The sequence below is a fragment of the Amaranthus tricolor genome, chromosome 6 (genome assembly GCF_026212465.1).
Source record: "Amaranthus tricolor cultivar Red isolate AtriRed21 chromosome 6, ASM2621246v1, whole genome shotgun sequence".
Lineage (NCBI taxonomy): Eukaryota > Viridiplantae > Streptophyta > Magnoliopsida > Caryophyllales > Amaranthaceae > Amaranthus > Amaranthus tricolor.
Window position 1 is genome coordinate 24,767,611 of NC_080052.1, and position 24,881 is coordinate 24,792,491.

Sequence of the window (24,881 nt, forward strand, 5' to 3'; positions counted from 1 at the left end):
TTTTTTAATTTCCCTCGGTTCAATTTTGGATTAGGTGCTTTAAATTGGCTGTAAATTCATTTTTGTGTTGTTATTAGTTTTTGTATCATTATAAGCTTATTTTTAAAGTGGGGTTCAATATACACAGTTGGAAAAATGTCAAATAATCAAGACGGATTTGCTTTGAACATGATCTAATTTTGAACATCTGCATGGTGATTGATTGTACAAAACCTTCTAAATTATGGAATATTAAATACTTAGATACTTCCTCTTATTCCAATGAAATGTTCCATTTGTTTTTTGACATTGTTCATCAATAACACATGATTTGTATTTTATTCTCAATATATAAGTTAAAATATAGTGATGTGATATCTTGGTTGATTCATTGAAATATAAATTTTATTTATACAAAGTTTTTATAATTTTTAATTATTTAGAATTAGAGATAGTAAGAATTAAATTAATGCATCAACAAGTGTGTAAAATTAAATATAATATAGTTTGATCAGAATAAGATTGAATTACTTGTTTTTGAGCCCTTTATACTATCACAAATCATTAAAAATTAGAAATTTTTTAAATCACAACTTTATATCACAATTACTCTTGGGTTATGAAATGCATCAAAAATTATTGTGAAAGTTAATAATTAAAAGCTACAATAAATTTAAGGAAAAAGAAAAATTAAAAGTTTCTCTTTTACCCTATCTAATAATAAAAATGTTACTTCAATTAGAATTGTAAGATTCTCCCATCTTGCATGACTATTCCTCTCACGATTCAAATCACTCATCTGTTTCCGAATAGTTGAATCGTGGAACAAAATTATAATTTTAACAACAATGATTTCATTGTTGTTTTCATCACCAAATTCAACCACTCTTTCTCTATCTTATCCCGAATGGAGATATTACATGTCCATGTGTATCGTACGTGTTCCAATAATAATTTTAATAACAATGATTTATTGTTGTCTTCATCACCAAATTCAACCACTCTTTCTCTATCTCATCCCGAGTGGAGATATTACATGTCAATGTGTATCGTACGTGTTCCAATAATAATTTTAATAACAATGATTGCTATCTTTTAAGGATTCCGCAATAGCCATAGAAAACCACTTCGATTATAGACATTATCGTCACATAAGATAGCCAACTATATATTGTATCACCCAAAATAAATATGAACCTCGACTTTGATTTCCTATATCACCTCCATAAGTTAAGCCACAAAATCCTAATAAAACACTTTTGTTTGTAACATGATTGAGACAAACAATTCAAGTACTCATTAACTACTTTAACAAAGCATATAAACACATCCAAATTTTGTTTCTACCGATTAATTTTGATTTTCACGTGAACAATAAATTTCAAACTTTTTTCATTTCTTAATCGATTATTAAAATAAGGCATTGAAAAGCTAACTTTCTCAACTTTCATCTTCCACTTCAAACATTGCAAAATCTTTTGTGTTTTGCAAACCTTTGAAACTTACCTTATATTTTACAATTTGAAATTAACCCTAACCTACTAATAGGCTAATAGCATCTCTAGCATCATTATCCAAAAATTAACTATAAATCATTCCCAAAGACACCAAATAATTATTCCTTGCATCAAATGTACTAGGAGTAAGTAATTACATATTTCACTTCAAAGTACAAATTGGACATAAACCATACTAAAATAGTCCCACAACATCTATGAATAACATATTTTAGTGTGCACTTTTGTCTTTGCTCTTTCTTTGGAGGGATACGGGTATAATATGTCTACTATCTTTCTCCTCTGCGAATCCTAATTTATAACTTATAAGGAATACTGAATTGATAACTATGACTATGAATTCCATCAAATACCCATTTATAAGTCAAATGAAAAAATTCTTTATCCTTCATATCTCAGCCAATTGGATCCATCCAAATTAATAAAGCAAAAACCAATCTTCCAAATTGTTGAACAACTGATATATATATGTTAGACTTAAGCTCATTCTTGAAATGGATTATAAAAACTAAAAAGGATTAGTTATAATAGTAGTAAATGCAAACTAATTAAATAAAACTTGAAAAAAATAAAATGGGATAATTAGACAGAAAATCAAAGTTTAATCAACAATTCCAGAACTCAGCCCTCTTGACCTTGGAAACGCTTTCAAGTACTCTTGATGGTGAAACATTCCCCATAACAGTCACCCTTTTTGTTTCCAAGTCTATGCTAAAAGATGTAACACCTGTTATGAAAAAAATTAATTAATTAATGACTTATTATTAAATGAATCATTTAAGTAGGGCAAATCTTTCTTAGGGAATCATTATGATAGTTAAGGAAATTATTGAAAGCATTTTATTGGTCAAAAAATTTGTCGAAACAACCAGTCAAAATTTTTTGACAGAAAAAAATTATTGAGTCATTTTTAGTTCGGGTCTATTTCACCAATTCTATAAACATAAAAACAATTGCTTAATATGGGGTTTCAAAATTTTTGGGAATAATTATTTAGTATTTGAATTTTCACAATTAATAAAATAGAGTTTGATCTTAGTTTTGTGAAAAATGGATGAAACTTTTTTGCGTAGGTGATCTAAATCATTAAGGAAGCGATTGTAATGGTCTTGAAATTTCTATGAATCGGGTCTTGTTAGTTGTTATAGAAAGTATTCTCATGCAAGGATTCAAGTCTCAATTTGACTTGGCCGTCCTCTTCCGTCAACTTACGTTTATTTACTTACCTTATAATAAAAAATAAATAAAAAAAAAATTCTTGTGAGAAACAATCTTTTTGAAAGATTGGGCCGATCCATTATATATTTTATAAAATATTATATGTAGACATTAAGAATGATGTATTTAGATATTTAAGATATTGAAAGTAGACATTAAGAATACGATAAATAGACATTAATCTTTAATGGGCTGGGCTTAAGATACGTCTCCCAAAAAGACGATCTCTCAAGAGCCTAGCTAAATGAACAATATAATACAAAATAAAAAACTTCTCTATTGTTTCAAAAACACAAATTGTTATGAGAGACGGTTTCTCCGAAAGACACATTAGATATATGGGCTATTTAGCCAATTAATACAAATTAAAGAGAAAATAAAAATGTGAGCCTTTTATTTTGAGATCGTCTCTTTGAGAGACAATCTCTCATAAGTCATAAGTGTAGCTGTTTCACAAATGTTTTAATTTATACTTTCTCGTTGGGTTTCAGTTTTGGTTTGATGTATGTGTTTGACTCAGGTTTGGGCTGCAACAGCCAACATTGAGTTAGACTATCGTGATATCAATTTAAGTTGGGCTGAATAAATTTATTTTGGGCTGGACTATAAATAGGTAGGCGGTAAGTTGTACTGGGTCAGTTCGCAAAATAGTTGTGTGTTGCAGAAATTTTTAAAATAGATAAGTAAAATTATCAAAAAAAAAGCATACATTAAACTATATTTTAACTTATTTTCAAATGTAAGTGCCTCCGGTCCAGAGCTTGGAATTTTTAAATGCTTATATATTTTCCTTTGCATGTTGATACAATTTCCACCTAAAGTTTATTTGTCAAAGACTTAGAAGAATAAACTGCTTGAATTTTATCCAAAAACAAACTAAGCTTAGTCTCCTTTTAAGTAGTTATACTTAATATTAGGAGTAATGGAGAATCACTTTTCCTTATCCATACTAGTGAGCTTTGTCTCTTTAGAGCTTCATCAATACCTTCATCAATTTGACGTTTTCCCACTGAAATTATCATTTCACCATCAAATAATGGGATGTAAACCTTCTTACCTCACTTATTTTCTTCCCCCTCCAAAATTCCAAGGATTATTAATCCATCTCAAACATTAAAACAATATTGTTTGCAATTATACTTCTTATTGAGCCCCTTATATAAGCCCAAAAAATATAAGAAGCCAACCTAGCTAGTATTCCCCAAAAAGATTCACACATGAGAGCATAAAAACCAAACTTTTTGACAACTTTGCCCAACTAAGCAACTTATCCACTCTATAGAGCGAAGCATCAGATAACTTTCTGCTCGATTGAGCAACCCCTATTTCTTCACATTTTTCACATTAACCTAGTCTTATGGATGAGAGTCCTTGACCTTATCATTGCCCACATCAATGCAAGTCATAACTTGCCCCACCAAGTGTTCGAGTACATCATCATCAATATGTGATTTTGTTCTTAACTCAACAACAACAATTTGAGTTATTCATTCACAGGATGTTTTATTTAGATCTTGTTTGTTATACTAAATTTTTAATATAATATCGTGTCATGTATTGCCTCTGTTTTCCTAAAAACTACATTTCTCTCTTAAGAGATTTTTAGAGAAAGCGTAGTTATTAAAGAAACTGGAGAATAATATAAATATTGTTAGAATTATTTTGATTTACACATAGGTATTTGCTCAAGTTTTACAATGATTTACCTTGCATCCTTGATAAATGTCTCCTCACTTTACCAGCACAACCTTGGCAATGTAGAGAAACTCTTAGGACCACAACCTGTTCGATTTAAATTAACAAAAACGACATTAAAAAATACGAAAATATGCATTTGGCCGAAATTAATCATCATGGCTATATTATATATATTATATTCATAATATTAGGGTAGTTCAAAATCGGATAGGCGTCGACTTGGATCCGGAAATCCAGGTACTCGCTTTTTCAGATACATAAAATTTTAATCCGGATCGAAAACCGGATACACAGTTTTGTTTATTTCCTAAAACATGTGTTTTTTTTTTCTTATTTCTTTTAAATAAATAGTGTAACAATAAGTGCCTTGCAAGTATTAAAAAATGGAGGAAGCATATGATAACTCCTATATAAAATCAAGAACTAGATTTGCACACAAAATATGAAGTTCCAAATCTTAAATAGAACCTCTTCTCATAAAATAGAAGTCTACATAAAAACTAATCTGATCATATTCATCAGAATGGTTTCCTATGTGATGCTACTGACATTCACATGACTCCTCTCTTGCACATACGAATACCTTCTACCTCTTATACACAGAAGTCCATTATGAAGACGAGACGTATGTCAACTGGTATGGAGATGAAGGCGACTGTCGACTGTCCACTTGAACTGGTGACGATGGTGATGGAGTGAAGATGGTGATGGTGAGTTGGTGACGGTGCTGAAGGCGAAGAATCGAAGAGAGGAAGAAGGTGAAGCGAGAGTCAGATATGGTGATGGAGTGAAGATATGGCGCTGATGGATTGGGAAGAGAGTGAAAAGTTAGGTTAGATGAGTGATTTAAATACCCAGGGTTAGCTAGAAGCATTTTAAAATTAAAAAAAAAACACAAAATCGGATATCAGGTAGCCGGTCTTACTAAAAATTATATCCGGATCCACCCGAATACCCGATTTATAAACCGGGTACTCGGTTCGAAATACCTATTTTTGACAAATTGGGTTAATTATTCGTTTTTTTAAAATCAGATACCGGATAATCCGGGTCGGATTTTGCAAACCAAATTTTTTTGAACACCCCTGCATAATATAGTATATATGCATCATTTTTATTTAACCAAAAAGTTTTATTAACATAAAGAAATTTTTTTTAATAATTTTGATTATATATAAAAACAAAGTAGATTACCAAAAGTCTAAAAATGCTATCACATAATTTTCAAACTCAAATTCTTATTACTTCATCAGTTTTTTTGCACCAAATTAAGGGGGTTCTTGAACTTCCTAATTTGCCTAAGTGTGATAACCAAAGGCTTGAACAATGATGACTTGAATGATTTCACAGCAATTCACAGAAACAACTTCAAGAATCTGATTCTTGATTTTTCGGTTGGTGGACTGCCTACCTATGGCTGCACTCAACTTCTTCGTATCTTAGACAATGCAACCAAGGATTGACTAACTTGTAGAATGTAGGATAAACTTTGAATTTGTGTGACTAACAAATCAAAGGTTTGAATGTATGACTAACATTCACTCAACAAAACAGACGATGTTTTGAAGAAAACAACAAATGTGTTTTATTTCTGAAAATCTCAAAACTGAGTTTGTACAATGCCTAAGGCTTCCTATTTATAAGCCTAGGGAGTCATCAACCACGTCTAAAAATACAAGGAATAAGGCTAACAAACTATAACGGCTCTATTAGGTCATGTGCCAATCTTGTGCACACTATAAATAGCAAAACAATGAGAATAGAGGTCTGCTGGCTACTGTCAGCCTATCTGCTGACTACACGACCTTCAACCTCTTTTCTTGTGGGTCTCTTGTGATTGTTAGAAGGGATCTTGGGCCATGATAGCAAGGTCCATGTATGGGGATTCTGCTTTTGCCCTCCATGTCCCCTAAGCAGCTCAGGTCTGATCTAGCCAAGCCCTGCAAGGTCTTCTGGTCAGCAGGTTCGATCAGCAACTGGTGGTTCTGATCTGTTGTGATTTTTGTCTGTTCTGTTGTGGTTTCTTGCTGCTCTTCATCATATCTTCCATCTTCCATCTTCCATCTTCCATCTCTTGGTCAGCATCTGGGCTAATTGGGCTTGCACTTGGACCATGTGTGCCTTGCATACTTGGTTCAATTCCCCCTTCTTGAAGAAGAATTGTCCTCAACTCTGTAGGTGCTGTGTAGGGTTTTAGGTCACCTACGTTGAATGTATTGGAGATGTTGTATTCCTCAGGAAGATCCACCTTGTATGCATTGTCTCCCAGCTTTCGTAAGATCTAGAAAGGACCTATGGCTCTAGGCATGAGCTTGTTTTTCCTTAGTTGAGGAAATCGTGCCTTCCTTAAGTGCACCCACACAAAATCTCCTTCCTCCAGTTGCTGCCTGGGGTTGCTACCCTTGTATGCCTTCTTTTTATATTTTGCATTGGCTTTGTGAATGTTCTCTTGGATGATCTTGTGCAGCTTCATCATCTCCTTGGCCTGATCCATTGCATCCCTGTGTAACATGTCATTGTTAGGAACAAAGTTTAGAGAAATAGGTAGTAAAAGGGGAATGCTTTGTACTATAGCTAGGACTTCTATTGTAAGCAAACTCTGCTTGGCATAGCTTGAGATCCCAATCCCTTAGATTTTTGTTCACTAAGGTTCTTAAGATTGAGCCCAAGGTCTTGTTAGTCACCTCTGTTTGCCCATCAGTCTGAGGGTGGTGAGATGTACTGAACAAAAGCTTTGCGCCTAACATTCTCCATAGGGTTTTCTAGAAACAACTAAGAAATTTTCTGTCTCTATCAGACACAATGGTCCTAGGTACCCCATGCAATCTCACAATCTCTGCAAAGTATAACCTAGCTATATTTTGAGCATCATCCACCTTGTTGCAACCAACAAAATGTGCCATCTTGGAGAACCTATCTACTATAACCATAATAGAATCTTTTCCCCTTTGAGTCCTAGGTAGGGCCATAACAAAATCCATGCTAAGGTGTTCCCAAGGCTTTGTGGCAACAGGTAGGGGCATGTATTCCCCTTTGTGAAAGGTAATCTTGGCCTTGATGCAAGCTTCACACCTAAGTATGTGTTTGCCAACAGTGCAAAGCATCTTTGGCCAATAAAAATGTTGACTCAGCATATCTAGGGTCTTTTGTATCCCAAAATGACCTCTTAAACTTCCCTCATGCACCTCTTTGACTAGTAATTGCCTTAAGTTTGTTTTAGGTATGCATAGTCTATTTTCTTTGAAAAGAAAGCCTTGTTGAATACAAAACATGTCTTGTGGTCCTTTAAGGCAAGTTGCAAATAACTTCTCCTTGAAGTCACTGTCCTAAGCATAAAGATCTTTTATCATCTCAAATCCCAAGACTCTTGCATCTAATATGGCTAACAAGTTATGTTTTCTACTAAGAGCATCAGCAACTACATTAGTTTTTTCTGTCTTGTATTTGGTTAAAATATCAAAAGTTTGGAGAAACTCTACCCATCTGGCATATCTAGAGTTTAACTTGTGCTGGCCATGGATATTCTTAAGGGATTCATGATCTGTGTAAATTATGAAGGGTTAAACTTTAAGGTAATGTGCGCAGTGCTCTAAAGCTCTCACCATAGCATAGAATTCTTTATCATAAGTAGAGTAGTTGAGTCTTCCTTTACTCAGTTTCTCACTAAAATATGCTACAGGTCTCCCTCCTTGGATCAACGCTGCTCCTATGCCTATACCACAAGCATCACATTCTACCTCAAAGGCTTTGAAAAGTCAGGAAGTTTGAGCACAGGGGCCTTACACATAAGATTTTTAACTTGTTCAAAAGCTTGTTGTGTACTCTCAGTCCATTGAAATGTGCCTTTCTTAATACATTCTGTGATAGGGGCCATTATGGTGCTAAAATTGTGAATAAACCTCCTATAAAAAGATGCCAACCCATGAAAAGCTCTAACTTGAGTGATGGTAGCAGGTGTAGGCCAGGTTTTTATAGCTTTAACTTTAGAGGGATCTATCTTTATTCCTTCCCTTCCTATGATAAAACCTAAGAAAAGACCTCTTGCATAAGGAAATTACATTTCTCAAGTTTACCATAAAGTCTTTGTTTCCTTAATACCTCAAACAATTGTCTTAAATGGTCTAAGTGCTCTCTAAGTTGTCTGCTATACACAAGTATGTCATCTAGGTATACCACAATGAATTTTCCTAGAAATGGTCTTAAAACTTTATTCATAAGTCTCATAAATGTACTAGGTGCTCCTATAAGGCCAAAGGGCATTACCAACCATTCATATAGCCCATATTTAGTCTTGAAGGCGTTTTTCCATTCATCACCTTCTTTCATCCTAATCTGATGGTACCCACTCCTAAGGTCAATCTTGTTAAACCATTGAGCACCTGATAATTCATCAAACATATCATCAATCCTTGGTATGGGAAACCCTGTACTTTACAGTTATGTTATTCACACTTCTACTATCAACACACATTCTCCATGTGCCATCCTTCTTAGGTACTAAAATTGTAGGAACAGCACAGGGGCTAAGGCTCTCTCTCACATAGCCTCTTTGTAGAAGTTCTTCAACTTGTTTTTGTAACTCCTCACTCTCAACAGGGTTGGTTCTATATGCAGGTCTATTAGGTAAATCTGCTCCAAGTATTAAGTCAATTTGGTGTTCAATTCCTCTAATAGGTGGTAGTCCTAGGGGTGGCTCCTTAGGAAACACATCTGCAAACTCTTGTAATAAAGGTTTAACTTCAACAGAAATTTCTAGTTCTTGGTTGTCCTCTTTAGTAAACATCAAATATACCTCCTCTTGGTTCTCTATTTCTTTCACACAAGCTATCTTATTCATAAGTTGCATGGTTTGGCTACTAGGTGGGGGTATGGTCTTGTGTGGTGGTAAGGGAATTAAATCCTTGAGTTTTCCCTTATGTCTCACAGTGTAGATGTTAGCAAAGCCATCATGTGTGGTCTTACTATCATATTGCCATGGTCTACCAAGTAGTAGGTGACAAGCACTCATATTCAACACATCACACATCACCTTATCCTTATAGGACCCAATCATGAAACTTACTAAACATTGCTTGCTCACAGCTCCACTTGCTTTATCATCTAACCACTTAAGCTTATATGGGTGTGGGTGAGGTTTAGTCTTAAGTTTCAGCTCATTGACTAGATCTAGAATAATGCAATTAGACTCACTACCTTCATCTATGATAAGTGTGCAGGTCTTGTCTTTGATACACCTAGTTTGAAAAATATTTTCCCTTTGGTCAGAACACTTAACTTAGGTGTAGTATGAAAATTCCTCCTAATGACAAGGTTGTATTCAGGTAGCACCCTCTCTCTTTCTTCCTCATACTCAGATTCCTCACTATCTTCATACTTATGCAAATTTCCTGAATCACTCACCCTATAGGTTCCATCTGGCTTTCCTTCCTTCATAGAAGGCCAAGTTTCTTCCTCCTTGCCATTCTGTGCAACTAGCATGGTTCTAATGCTATTGTCATTGTTGATTTCTCTCCACTCCTGTATAGTGAATGCTCTTGCATTAGAAGAAGCACTCTTGTAATGCCCACGCCCATGATACTTGAAACATACTATTTCCTTTAAGGGTAAATCCTCTTTGTTCTTGCTTTTTCCTTGACTGTCTGACCCTTCTCTCCTAGGTGTACTAGGTGTTCTGTTTGGTATTTTAAAAGGTTGGGTTCTAGGATTCCTGTTATAGCTTAGTGTAGGATGGTTAGTCTTCTTTCTAGCAGCAAACTTCTCGTAGTTTATAGCTAAGCTACACATCTCAGCAGAAGGCAGGTTAGGGGTACTCATTAGTTTCTCTGTTATATCTTCCCTCAATCCTCCTAAAAACTTGGCTATCCTCATTTCCTCAATCTCATTAACATCACATAACAAAGAAAATCTCTCCCACTCTTGCACATATTCAGCCACAGTCTTATTTCCTTGAGTAAGGTTATTCCATTGCAAGTATAATTATTGCCTAAAGTTTGAAGGGACATCTTCTTCCTAAGATACTTCTTCAATTTTTCCCAATTGTCTATCCTAGGTTTATCCTCCCTTCTTCTCTGTTTTTGCAATCCCTCCAACCATATGGCTGCTAGTCTTGTGAGTTTAATCTTGGACAATTTGTATTGTCTGTCAAGTGGGGTCTCTTTAAACTCAAAGTACCTATCTAGACTTGACTTCCATTCAATGTATACTTCAGGGTCTTGTGACAAACCATCAAATTTAGCAATGTCAATCCTAAGTGTTCTATCCTCCTGATTCCTTGGTGTGAAGTGTAGGTTTGTGTATGCAGTGGGTCTGTCTGTGGGAATCAGACCTACATTAGTCAAGGCCTGAGTAATCTGTCTCAAAGACTCTTCTACATTTTTTATTCTTGCATCCATGATAACAAATAATCACAATAAAAAGCAACATGAAAAAAACACAAAATCAGCAACAAAGGGAACAAAAACTTAGCTTTCTGACAGAAATTTCAGAAATCTGCTGTATGCACCCAACACAATGGTCATTATCCTTAAAACAAATATTTCTTTTAACAAAATACAACAAAAAACTCACACTATGATTACTTATGGCTGTAATTAATAGATATTGGAAAAATCTCACCAGATGTGTAATGTTCAGAAATTCGAAAATGTTCTAATTTTCTGTCTTGGTTGTGTGTTTGTGAGTCTTCTATTGCCCTTCTACGAACAAAGCTCTGATACCAATTTGCACCAAATTAAGGGGGTTCTTGAACACCTTAATTTGCCTAAGTATGATAACCAAAGGCTTGAACAATGATGACTTGAATGATTTCACAGCAATGCACAGAAACAACTTCAAGAATCTGATTCTTGATTTTTCGGTTGGTGGACTGCCTACCTATGGCTGCACTCAGCTCCTTCGTATCTTGGACAATGCAACCCAAGGATTGACTACCTTGTAGAATGCAGAATAAGCTTTGAATTTGTATGACTAACAAATCGAAGGTTTGAATGTATGACTTACATTCACTCAACAAAATAGACAATGTTTTGAAGAAAACAACAAATGTGTTTTATTTCTGAAAATCTCAAAACTGAGTTTGTACAATGTCTAAGGCTTCCTATTTATAAGCCTAGGGAGTCATCAACCACGTCTAAAAATACAAGGAATAAGGCTAACAAACTATAATGGCTCTAATAGGTCATGTGCCAATCTTGTGCACACTTAAAATAGCAAAACAATGAGAATACAGGTCTGTTGGCTACTGTCAGCCTATCTGCTGACTACACGACCTTTAACCTCTTTTCTTGTGGGTCTCCTGTGATTGTTAGAAGGGATCTTGGGCCATGATAGCAAGGTCCATGTATGGGGATTCTGCTTTTGCCCTCCATGTCCCCTAAGCAGCTCAGGTCTGATCTAGCCAAGCCTTGCAAGGTCTTCTGGTCAGCAGGTTCGATCAGCAACTGGTGGTTCTGATCTGTTGTGATTTCTGTCTGTTCTGTTGTGGTTTCTTGCTGCTCTTCATCATATCTTCCATCTTCCATCTTCCATCTTCCATCTCTTGGTCAGCATCTGGGCTAATTAGGCTTGCACTTGGACCATGTGTGCCTTGCATACTTGGTTCATTTTTTTTTGTCCAATTAAGGTTTTTTCCTTTTAAGAGAGAGGAATTTAAATTTGATTTTAAAGTATATATTTAAGATTAAATATAGTTATGTGGGTTCTTGTTAGATTTGTTTTGATGCAAAGTTTTTTAATATATAATTTTTAAAATTTTTTATAATGTGTACTTAGAGATATTGAGGCTTTAAATTTACTTTGAAATGCGTGTAAAAAATAAAGTAGACAAACAAAAATGAATAAAGAGAGTATTTCAAAATATCTAAAAGCATGAAATTTACTTGTCATGCCTTTCTTTAACAAGGAAAAAAATATATGTTTTGACCTACTCAACAAAAATAAAACCATATATAGATAGTATTTAAAAGATGATTAAATACAAACAAGAAATTGAAGTGAAAGTATTTAATATTTATAACAATTACACGTGATTAATCTATTTTTCATGAAGTCTCAAATTAATATTTGATTGGAAGGAGTATTTAATTTAATGTAATGACCTTTAAATATATGAAAAATATAATATGTAACAATTAACACGTGATTATTTGCCATGAACACTCAAATAAATACTAAAACAAAATTTTCAGGTCAATATAAATTTTATTGATTTGACTAGCTGGTATGAATGTATTAATTGGAAAAACAATTTCTTAAGCTAGTTGCTATGAAGGTTTAATTGTTGACACATTGTTAGCTGATTTGACTAACTGAATATAATTGGTTAATCTAAAGCTAACTTTTTAAGCTCGCTATTATGAAAATGCATAATTTGATAAAAAATACTTTCTTTAAACCTTTTTAATTGTCACATTTTCTTATTTGGCAAAACCATATCAATTGTCACATTTTTATTTTTGTCAATCTTCATTTTACCTAAATACCCTTAATTCACACACATAATTACGAATATACCCCCATATACTCTACTTACCCAAACTAATTAATTAAATAACCCTTTACTATTTACCCTTTACTACTTACCCAATTATCACCTTTTTAATGGACCCCACACCACTCTTAATAATCGTGCCCAAGCAATTGGGACAATTAAAATGGGTTGGACTTTGGAGGGAGTAGAAAAAGCAGGTTAAAAAGTCCATCATTTGTTTAATTGTTTTCATACCTGAAAAATGTGAGTAGAAGCCGCCCTAGAAGTCACTTCCAATACTTGATGCTTCTTCTGCTTCTGCTTTTGTTTCTGTTGAGAAACTGATAATCGGTGATCATCATCTCCCTCATCATGATCTCTTCCACCCAAAGGTAGCAAAACCTCCATTTCTTTATCATCATTAACAAGCTTAGAATACTTAATTAAATGATTATTATTATTATTATTAACCCTAATTCTTCCATGGCAATGATGATGATGAACAGAAAGCATAGATGATGAGGTTCTACCATAATTACTCTTTCCCGGCACAATTACTGACTTTATATCATCAGACATACACATTACCGGTGAATGACGACACATAAATCCTCTCATTTTTACCTTACTTCTTATCCCTTTTGTGCTCATTTTGTAATTAATTATTTGTAATTTGAAGAACAGAACAGATTTTTAATCTAAGAAGAATTATTATTATGTGTAAGTGTAATTCTTTGTGCCATGTTTGGTTTGAGATACATAAAAGGGAAAGTCATTTTTATAGGTTTAAATGTGTGAAAGGTAATAGGTTTAACTTAATACTACTGTTAGAATTTATTTATTTTTTCTGATCCCTGATGGTACGTACTTTTTACAGGAAATTCTTTTCTCTTTTGCTTTCAACGGAATAATTTCCTCAAATGAAATATCAAACTAATTATTAAAAAAAATTGAAGAAAAAAAAATCCATTTGTATTAAAGTCATTAGTTTTTTTAGTGTTGCGTCTTAGTCGTTTTTATTTACTTACAATTTTACTAATTTTGTCTTTTTAAATAATGTTGTGTTTGTATGTTTTGTGTTTTATGCGTTCTCTTTTTGTTTTCTTTTGAGACATTTCCTTTGAGGGACTTTATATGTCAAGTGATACTCGAGTTGAAAGGCTCCCTTCAATCACGACCTCTCCTTTCTCATCCTCCCCAGACTTTGTCTTGGGCAAAACAGAAACTCAATGAGATGATGATGACGACAACGACGACTTTAATAGTTATTGTTGAGAATTATAGGATAGTTTATTGGTTGAAAACTTATCTGTCTTTTCGGATTTCCAATAGGGGTTCAATTACTCCTTCAATTACTCATAAGAGTTAAATATGATCATTTTTTGGAGAAAGAAGGAAAAACAATTAAAGGAAGGTAGTGACCAGAGAAACTATACCCTCGATACGAGAAAAACCTGCAAATAGATACAATAGCCATTGTCTGTTACTCTATTATATACTATTTACTAAGACACTAAAATATGTTATATACTTTAAGATGAATCACTCCAGATAAAAAAATTAGTAATAATAGAAAAAAAATATATAGTCATTGTCTGTTCTGCAAGGATTTAATGGCACAGCCTCATAAAGAATGGTACTGTTAGTACTAGTATTGATGTAGGGTCTATTCAGTGTAACTGATAATACTAAGTACAGTAATACTACAACAGAACAACAAAAGGGGAAGAACTTCTATTAGTAGTTACTGCTCTGACCTTCAGAGGCAGCTCACATGCATTATTGTACTTCTTTTTTAATACTGCTCCTTTAGATTTGAGTTTGTTACACTATTACCCAACATTCATCGTCATATCCAGTGTATCATGGTTATAAGATTAGCTATGATCAAGTTCTTAGGAAGAAAGGACGATGGCTGCTTATACCCATAAAGGAGAGTGCGGTCAAAGAGTCTCTCGGCTCTATAAAGATCTACAGATGAATCCTCAAAAAGAAAGAAAAAAGAAAAAATCTCAACAGACAAAAACACCCCTATAAATAAACGAAAACATACAAATAAATAGAAACTAGGTAAAAACGAATAAAAAGATATAAAAGGCATAGGCAAAAACAAGAACACCAACTAGAAAGCGAAAGAGTATCAGTAGAGTCTAAAATATGAATAAGGCGCCTCCAACTACTCATATCCCTAAAAAATGTTACAACTTGAATTTGAATCTGATGATGGAGTTTTATTTACTTTTGTGTTAGATGTATTCATATAAAATGTAGGAAATTTTAGATGGTAAAATAGTGAATAGATTTATTTGGAGAGGAAGATGAGTGAATATGTAGAATGGATATTGTTCTTCATTGTCAAAAAATTGATTACATCAATGGGTATTTATAGTGTTGAGTTTAGTTACAAGTTTACTAAAATATCTTAGATATTTTTATTTTTTAATTACTTTTCTAGGATCTTTCATTATATTATCTTAGATATTTTTATTTTTTAATTCTTTAATTTAGATATTTTTATATTTAATTAAAATCTTAGATTTTTCTAAATTATTTTAACATAGATTGCTTATATACATAACCAGCTTAAATGGAAGAGTTTGGGAAAAATTGAAATTTTCCTTGTAATACTATTATTAGGTGAACGATTTGTACATCCTCTATTTTTTTGTGTTGAAAATATCTTCCAAATGTACTTTATTATTTTATAGGTAAAAATCATATATATTCGCTCATAAAAGTTATAATTAAAATTTAGAAAAGGTTAAATGGCGACAAATTATATTCTTATCAGATGTGTTACATTTAAAAGTGCAAAATGAAAGAATTCACATGAAAATTCACTCGTTGATCAAGCTGGAGAAATATCCACATTTTACTAATATTAATTCTCAAGCAACTAATTTGTAGTAATCTCTCAGCAACTACTATCATCTTGACATCTTCCTCTCAACTTGATCTATAAGTGGAAGCGTTTAAAATGAAATGTTGAGGAATGAGGTGATTGATGTAATTAATGAACTAGAATAATTTGGTAAGTAATAATGACAGAAAAGATATACAATTTGTATATGTAAAATATTAGTCAGAGATAATTATGACAGAAAATTATTTAGGAGGATTAATTTAATACTAATCTGAGAGGTATTACTGAGTTTAGAGGGTAATCTGGCAACATTCATCTGGGAGTATTGAAGGAGCATTGAACGTATATCAGTAATATTAGTGCATGGGAAGGTCACGTGCGGTTGGAAGACACTTGTCAATTATAGAAGATCATTATAAGCTAGTGAGACAGGTGTTAATAGAAGAAGTAAAGAGCGCCATGAAAAATAAAAGAAAAATCACCAAAGTAAAAAAGAACTTGACACGTCCAAAACAATTACAGTGGCATGCAAAGGAATTTTGAGGATTGTTGAAATAACAAAGGTATGTTCTACATGCACAAATATAGACTATAAATACACATCAAGGAGCTCATAAATGAAAGAATTGGTAATTAATTTTTAACTAATAACTACTACTAAGAGAGAGACAAAGAACTCTAAGTAATTTATTGTGAAGGAGTTATTACATTTGATTTTCAAAGATCCACATTGATTTTCAGAGAAGCATTATGATTGCACAAACATAAATCTAAGAGGGTAATTACTATTGACATAAATAATCCACAAAAGTGCATTTGCTAGCTATTAATCACAAAAGACATCACGTCAAAATAAGTCCTAAGTAGTAATCCACTTTGCAGCCACAATGCTCCAGGTAGGCAATCTGTCTCAAACTGTTACTAACTTGGGCGTCGAAGTAGGTCCCCAAAAAAACATTTCGAGCCCTGCTAACCCCTTGTTGCATTTTACAGGAACAACCATCTTCTCAGACGATCTTACTGCATAGCTAGACAAGATAGCAAAGATAGATCTCCACCAACACTTAATCTCTGATTAATTACAAAATAGGGGATTAAGTTCTTAATTAATTGTTCTAAAAAACATACAATTATCAGGGAATATAGCTTCCATCATTAAAATATAGCTTCCAAATAATGATCCCTGTAACTAAATAGGTCAAAAAATTGCAATTTTGTAGATATATTTGTAATCAATAATATAGTGAAGGCTTAAAGGGAAGGAAATTCCAAGGGTGGTGGGCTTGTAGGTTCCAGCTAATGGTGTTCAGAACAATAATGGTAGAAAGAGGGAGATGATGGTTGTAGTGACGAAGGATGGAAAGAAATGGTGGGGTGATAGTGGGAGGATAAGTTAGGTTGTGCTAGGGTGTTGTGTAGAGTGGTGCACATGTGAGAAGAAATGAAGGGGTGAGATTTTTTTAATTTAATTTGATTTATTTTTTTGGTAAAATTGACTTGTTATTCAGGTAATGAATTAAAATGGATGTTGGTGGAAAACTCACATCAAAGGTTGTATTATTTATGGTTAATCAAAAGTTCGTATTATTATAAGAAAATTAGTTAAAGGTCGTATTATTCAAAGTAATTTTTCCTTAAAATAAAAGGCGCTTTAAAATAAAAGGCGCAATAAACAAAATAAACGAACAATAAATATCCGTGGTTCACCAAATTAAGGTTACAACTTACATCTTACTTAGGCTAGTGTATGTTTATTTATTTAATTAAGGACGAGTATAAGATGAATATGAACAAATTGCAATAGTAGAGCAACAATATAGGGTAGGTAATGGAGAGAGTATTCCAAAGGGTAACGTGTTTTGTGTCCAAGGGTAAGAATACACTTAATAAAAAGCTTAATACGTTCTCTTTAGGTAGGGAGGGACAATAATACAAAGGTCCAAAAGCATTAACAAAGGCGTGCACAAAATAGAAGGTGAATTCACTCGACCGGTCAAAAGGCTTGCTTAATCAAGCGAAGCGGAAGCAAAAATTTTGAAGCTTGGTTCGCTTGAGCGCTCAATCAAGTGTGAAGGCTCAATCAAACAAAATGTCACAAGGGCTAAATTTAATGGCCTTATTTTGCTTATTCAAACAAGTCATACCAACTTCTCATAAACTTGCACCAAAATGCAAACTTCCAATCTTCACTTTTTCCACCATGATTTCTAAGCAATCACAACAAATATCATATCCTCCAAGCCTCCAAGTCAATGGAGACAACTTCTTTGATGATTTTCAAAGTCTTGGTTTAATTTGGTCAGGACAAACAATTGAGAATTAATCTCTTCATCCCATACTCCATAACTCCATTAAGAGTCCAACATGAGCTAAACTAAGTAAAATTATGAATGAACCACGTCACAATCACAACAAAGATGAATAGAATTGGTTAGAACTTTCAACGTCCATAGGACTCTAGTATAATATTTTCATTTTCAAAAAAAAAAGAAAAAGAATAACACCATTGTTGTCCTCTTTGAGACTTGTCCAAGGCCACCGGTAGATAACCACATTAAAATGACACGTTCCATAAGAAACTACTACGCATATAGATCCGACTTGAATAGATATGCTATATAAAAAATACTCACTTCGATTTTCTTTTTGTAGCAAATTCAAAAAGACAGACGTAAAATATTTTTAATAGATCCAACCTGAATAGACATGCCCGTAGGAAGCAAGAAGGGGAGAAGGAGAAACCCCACCACAAAGTGATACATATATCTTGTATAAAACAAGAATAAAAGAAAATTTAACCAAACTTGAACGTAATAATAACAGCCCATGAATGAATCGTACACAAAAAATCAAACGATGTCCAAATTTAGGTGGTGACGTTATTAAAAGATAAAAAAAAAGTGACATACAGTTTACAGATACAATTCATTCACTCTGGTAAGGAATGCAGGGTGAATGTCACCACCACAATAAATACAATGGTTTTAAAGAAACTATTTAATTTGTACAAGAGGTCATACTCATATAACTTACTGCTTTATACACAATTACAAGAAAAATTCAAAAGGGCAAAGGGGGTTACCTTGTTTCTTTACAGTTCATAATCATATCCCATGCACGGCATTACCAAGATTTCCTCCGAGCAATGACATCAGGTCTCCACCGTGGACTCTACCCTCTGGAATCAGGAATTCGAAATTTCCTCTTCTATTATCGACATTGCATCGATTGTTTTGATCACCCGTTATTGTTTGCACGGAATAAGATGAGGTAGACTTCATCGACAAGGGAACCAGAACCTCTGGGGGTATGAGATGTTGTCGTTTAGCTGGCCGTCCTAATGTATCTCCAGATTCAGATATAACACTCGCCAAAGATGCGGAATTGTTCTTGTCCTGGCTGCTGGCTATAGCGGAAGAGGTCGTTGAAACGATCCCATGGAACAAGCCAGCCCTAATCATTCCTCGCCTATTTTCTCGTTGCTGAACCATGCTAGTATGAGCTGCACATAGTCCACTCCTACCCCGAGCAAATTTCTCGCACTTTCCATCACCCCAGCAGCATCGTTTCCCACCCCCGTGGGCTTTGCAGAAGTCGGTACTGCCTTGGGCACTTTTTCCACAGTTTTCAACTTTGCATCGCTTCCCACCACCATGCCTGACACAGCAATCAGTGCGCCCACGTGCACTCTTTGTGCACCCAGGAACAGAACACCTCTTTCCGCCTCCGTGAGCAACACAGAAGTTGGTGCCCCCATGAACACTTTTCGGACAGATCCCTCCACCATCAAACATACATCGTTTACCACCACCGTGTCCTTTGCACAATGGAGTACTCCCCTCAGCACCCTTCGTACAGCCAGCAAATATGCACCGCCTTCCCCCTCCATGTGCTTTGCAGAACATAGTGCTGCCTTGAGCACCCTTCGTACAAGCTGGAAATTGGCAACGCCTTCCACCTCCATGAGAGATGCAAAGACCAGCACGGCCCTCAGCACTCCTTGAGCATCCTTCCACCTTACATCTTTTACCTCCACCATGACGAATACAAAGCCCCGATTTCCCACGTGCTGCTTTGGTGCAACCTCCAGGATACCCACATCGACGACCTCCACCATGAGCAATACAGTGGTCAGTCTTTCCCTCAGCACTTTTAGTGCATCCTAAGTGCTGGCACCTCCTGCCTCCTCCATGGGACTTGCAATAAGCAGTACGGCTTTCTGCACCCTTGTTACAACCAGGTTTTTGGCACCTCTGCCCACCACCATGACCAATACATAAACCCGACGATCCACGAGCTCCTTTTGTACATCCCATAAAACGACATCTTTTCGAATGTAGTGGTCTATTTTCCACAGATGTAAGAGTAGTTGAATTCTCCGATATCGTACCCAGAGTACAACTCGTCGTATTAGAAGGCTCAGAACCCAACTGAGACAGTTCAGAAGAGGATTTAGAGCCAAGATCAAACATATCCCACATCTGCACACGGGGTTGACTGCAAGCACTTTTAGGTGCCAAAAGAAGAGATGGAATGTAACCACCTGACAGCTTAGCAGACGTGGAGCCCTCATCGATCAAGGGAATAACATATTGAGGATCAGCATGTGAGTTCATACCAGTATGTGTTGAAGAAATTTCCAGTGACCCAAACATATTTTCAGATTCATCAGAAAGTCCCAACTTCAAGATTGAATCACCATCACCCGACAACCCTTGGATTAACGATGAAGATGATCCTTTTTCCTGTTTATCCTCTGAATATGCCCTCAGTGTCGGGCCCAATCCAAGAACCAGCCTGCAACCATCATCCGAATTCATGGGTGTATCCAAAAATTGGGAACCACTGCTTCTTCCATAGCCAAGGCAGTCCAGCCGCAAAGTGGTATCCCCAAAGTTGTCATTTCTAGCAAATTCATTAGAGCGAGAGAAATATGCACCCTTTTCATTCATATCCATCTTCAACAACATATATCTCAAGAAAAGCGGAAAGTACAAATACTAGAAGTATAGTCTCAGCCACAAGCTTCAATTGCAAGCACAAAAAGTAAACCAATGACAGCTAAAGCTTTCAACAAGAAACGTCCACCACTTACAAAACCTGAAGTGTCTGCCCTATCCATATTAATAAATTACACTGGTCAAGCAACAGCCTTAGTCAGGCTGAGTTCAACACAAACCTAATACTAAAACTTGCCTTCCCAACACGCAAAGGTTTGACGCGCCCCATGGCAAGTAAGTTCATTAAACCTAGCATAGCAAAAAATTCCCTACGTTAGCCGAATATAAGTAAATAAATTCAAAACACAAAGAGGGAAACAACACTTTAAACCAATAGAAAAGTCCTCTAGCAAGACGAAAGGTCACGAATCAAAACAGTAAGAAAGCGCATACTTATGAAAAGAAAAAAAGAAACAAAATCACACTTTGACTCCTCTTATCAATTATAAATTTCTAAATTCTGGTATAGGAGCAATGAAATGCATGCTGGTTACTCATGAAATCAATAAGATAGAATAACGTCAATCCTCACAGAAAATATGTGACATAGGATTCTTATTATACACATCACGTATGTTCTCGCCTTCTTGGTATTTATAGAAAAAAGAGACAACAAAATATGCTTCCTTCATTTCACTTTAACTAACCTAGTCTTTCTTTCTCCAATTCAACTGACTGTCTAACCATCTATAATTAACCCGATACTGTCAAGGGACCAACTCAACCAAAAGATTAAGCTGATGGTGCAGGTCCCGGGATATGTTATATACTCTAACACGCCCCCTCACCCGAGAACCTTTTGGGCTAAAAGTGTGAATGCAGCACAGACCATCCACATACCTAGTGCTAAAAATTCCACTTTAAATGAGGGGTGGTAGAGATTCGAGCCTGTGACCTCTTGTCACGTTAGCTTTTGATATCATGAGTTGTTTTCCCTCTAAATCTCTCTAATATAGGAATGATGGTGTATTAAAGAGGAAGGAAAATGGATCCCTGCCCTCTTTTTCTTACAACCCTTAAATAAATGAGGGAACTAGTGAATAGTCCCCACTCTATCTATACATCTCTTATTCAAACGAACTGTTATTGAAACAGAAATTTCAAAGTCAAAGAACTAACACAACATACAATACAATATGACATGAAAAGCAATGGCAAAAGTTCATGTGTACGTTTAACGTGCAAAGAGAAGACACATTATACAAGCACCAACAGTGAGTTTACAACATAACTCAAAAGGGTAAAATAACTTATTCTCTCAAAAGAGTCGCTTTAAATATTTCAGCTTTTATGGAGGCTTCTAAGGAGCAACTTAATGACATTTAAGAAGCGTTCATTAGCATAGACGAAATAAAAAGAAGACACACCTACCTATATCTCTAGTCAATCATAGACATACTAAGGGCATAAGGGTGCCATGGCCTCAACAAATAAAAAATGATATTTCTAAGTGAAAAAAATAATTTTTTAAAAAATATGTTAAGAGGCCAATCAAAGAAATGTACTAAATGTACGCACATAAGCAAAAGTACTTAACAATGAACTTCTTAATATATGGCAACTAATGTGGCCCCTCCATAATTTAAATCTTGGGTCTGCCTCTATCCCTAATATATTTGTCCTTCAACTAATATTAGAATTGGGTTATGACAAATTTATTTCCTAATTGGCTTCACATAATATTTAATAACCAAAATCAATTTAACTTGTTGAAATACTATTACCCAATTATTAAACCTTATGTTCACTAAAGGGCACCTCGATGCGCAAAATATCCCTGCATAGTAACTGTCAGGAAAAGGGTCCTACCACAAAAGTGTGATTGAGAGAAAAATTACATGCAAGTCTACAAGAGGTTGCTTTTGAGACTGGGATGGATGACCTTTTGATTACATAATGTCATCCGACTCTATAAAAAAATTACAATATTGATATCTTTTTCTCTTGATGTTCACCTATAAAAACTCGTATTGGATAATCAAAATTGATTTTTGCTTGTTAAAAATGATTTTTTTTCATCAATGTACTTATTGTAATTTTAAAATATTGATGATAATTTGAACTATCACCAGTCTCTTAGATTTAAACAATTTTTTCTAACCTTAATACCATTTTTAAAAATACTTTTTTATATAGTATTATTAGGATATCAAAGGGGTCTATTATGAGTTCCTAGCTAAAATTTCAAGGTACTATGACGATTAAAAACAAACATAATCAAAGAAACCCACGCATAATAAACAAAGCAATATCAATATTTTGATAAATTCCCCAAATTAAACACGCATAATAAACTGTTAGGCATATATATACATATTATTAATAGTGACATCCCAACAAAAATAAGTATAATTACATCTAAAATTAACAGTGATACTTTAACTAGCACAATTATAAATTCAGATCTATCTTGAAGTTAATTATTTTTCAGTCAATCACAAATAAAATCCATCATTAACCCGCCTATTATCATGCGAATTCATCTCCAAGTTTATTAAAGAAGCCTATAAATAGTGAAAAAAACTGCATTGTCTCAAAAAATTAAAAACAAGGAAAATTTATTAAATATAATTATACTCATCACCAGTCAAAAATACCTCTTAATTTTGATTAGTAAAAAGTTAAAAAAATTTAGGAAAAATTAATATTAATAATCGAAACTTACATCAAGCTGTTGTGAATAATCTCATCTTTGAATTATTTTTTAATAATTCAACTTTTGCCCTTGGTTTACTAGCAGCATAACTTTCTTTTTATAATAATTCAATCTTTGGCCTTAGTTTCAATTAGCATACCCTATTAGTATGCCAACAGCAAACAAAAGTCAACGGTTGATTTATTAAAAAATAATCCAAAATTATATTTATTCATAGCAGATGGGTGAAAAGTTGAAATATTAATATCAATTTTTTAAAAAATTTAATATTAATAAAATTTATATCGATACAATCTAAATAAAATTTTATTTAACTATGTTTAAGTTTATAGAGTGATGATAAAATGCAAACAAAAATTCATAGGTGAATAGTATAAAAAAATAGAATATTTAATTAAAATACGATTGAATACACCCTACTCGAGTAGCTCTAAACACTATTTGAGTACCTCTAAAATTAAATTTATATTCTCAAAATACTTTCAATTGTTTAAATAAAAACACACTTGGAATTATTAGGTTACCCTTTAGTAAACTATTTTAGATTAACTAATACTCCATCCAATTTTCATTTGTTCTTTTTATTTCTCGTTCACTTTTTACGTATATGTATGCAAATTTAAAAGTCAAATAATTTTAATTATGATTTTTTAAAAATTCTAAAAATTAATATTTAAAAAATATATATTAAGACGAATTTATCAAGATACTACCTAAATATATTTTTCCATATAAATTGATGAGAATTCATTGTCAAAGTTTGTGACCAAAATTCTTAAACTTATTTATGCAGGCAGTACAACTAATGAAATTATCTTGAGTGAGTTCCAAATAATCAAATTTATCAAGATATTAGAAAGATTCTTTTCCATAGAACTATATTGCATAAAAAAAAATCACGGAATAACTGATCAAATATGAGCATAAAGCAATTACTCAAAAATATAAAAAATAAAAAAAAATTAGACATAAGCAAACAAAAACTGAGTGGTTTTTATAGATATAAAATTAACACGAATAGATAAATCTATAAATTATACTAGTTTTTCCATTTAAGAACTGAACAGTGAATACATATTTTACCTTCGGAATGATATTCAGTAAACGCAATAAAATTTCTCCTGGTCAAAAAAAATACCTAAAAATCAAGCAAAAAAATAAATTAATTAAATAATTATGATTTAGCAAATCGTAATCAAAAGAAATGATTGGAGAAAGAAAAGGAGTAAAAAGAGGATTAATAATAAGATTACCAGGAAAAGAAAGAGACATTCAGGATCTATGAAGTTTAGCAGATCGGTCCAGAGAAACCATTGAAGCAGAGAGGAAAAGAAAGAGAGAGAAAGAAGAGAGAGAAAGTAATGAGATTGTTTTTGGTGGAAAATGAATGAATAAACGGAAGCAATTGAATCTTTTAGCGGCTCAGATTCTTATTTGTTGACGTAAGCATCTTGTGAAATTTCGAAAATGTCCTTATAGGGTT

The 24,881-nt window shown here is 33.8% G+C and overlaps 2 protein-coding genes across 4 annotated transcripts; both read right to left on the bottom strand.

The window, feature by feature from the left end:
- Window positions 1–1,557: 1,557 nt before the first annotated feature.
- On the bottom strand, window positions 1,558–13,530 carry LOC130816113 (uncharacterized). Of its 3 annotated transcripts, XM_057682746.1 has the most exons (3): window positions 13,135–13,530; window positions 4,421–4,496; window positions 1,558–2,223 (listed from the first exon to the last, which is right to left on the bottom strand). In XM_057682746.1, exons 1-3 carry the CDS (start codon window positions 13,528–13,530, stop codon window positions 2,102–2,104), a joined length of 594 nt encoding a protein of 197 aa, XP_057538729.1. In that variant the 3' UTR covers window positions 1,558–2,101. The 3 variants fall into 3 exon arrangements, 2 of the variants coding, with proteins under 2 accessions (XP_057538729.1, XP_057538730.1); XR_009042704.1 differs by lacking the exons at window positions 1,558–2,223; window positions 13,135–13,530 and adding an exon at window positions 5,003–5,288 and having other exon boundaries at window positions 2,237–4,496; XM_057682747.1 differs by lacking the exons at window positions 1,558–2,223; window positions 4,421–4,496 and adding an exon at window positions 6,078–6,913.
- A 5,029-nt stretch (window positions 13,531–18,559) lies between these two features.
- Window positions 18,560–24,801, bottom strand: LOC130816115 (uncharacterized). The gene is made up of 3 exons (XM_057682748.1): window positions 24,652–24,801; window positions 24,482–24,536; window positions 18,560–20,991 (listed from the first exon to the last, which is right to left on the bottom strand). The coding sequence occupies exon 3, from the start codon at window positions 20,710–20,712 to the stop codon at window positions 18,847–18,849; it is 1,866 nt and encodes a 621-aa protein (XP_057538731.1). The 5' UTR covers window positions 20,713–20,991; window positions 24,482–24,536; window positions 24,652–24,801; the 3' UTR covers window positions 18,560–18,846.
- Window positions 24,802–24,881: the final 80 nt, after the last annotated feature.

Coding starts and splice junctions, on each gene's coding strand:
- LOC130816113 (XM_057682746.1), bottom strand. CDS start 13,530: ATGAGCACAAAAGGGATAAGAAGTAAGGTAAAAATGAGAGGATTTATG. Junction 4,497..13,134: donor CTTCTACTCACATTTTTCAG/GTATGAAAACAA, acceptor TAAATCGAACAG/GTTGTGGTCCTAAGAGTTTC. Junction 2,224..4,420: donor ACATTTATCAAGGATGCAAG/GTAAATCATTGT, acceptor TTTTCATAACAG/GTGTTACATCTTTTAGCATA.
- LOC130816115 (XM_057682748.1), bottom strand. CDS start 20,712: ATGTTGTTGAAGATGGATATGAATGAAAAGGGTGCATATTTCTCTCGC.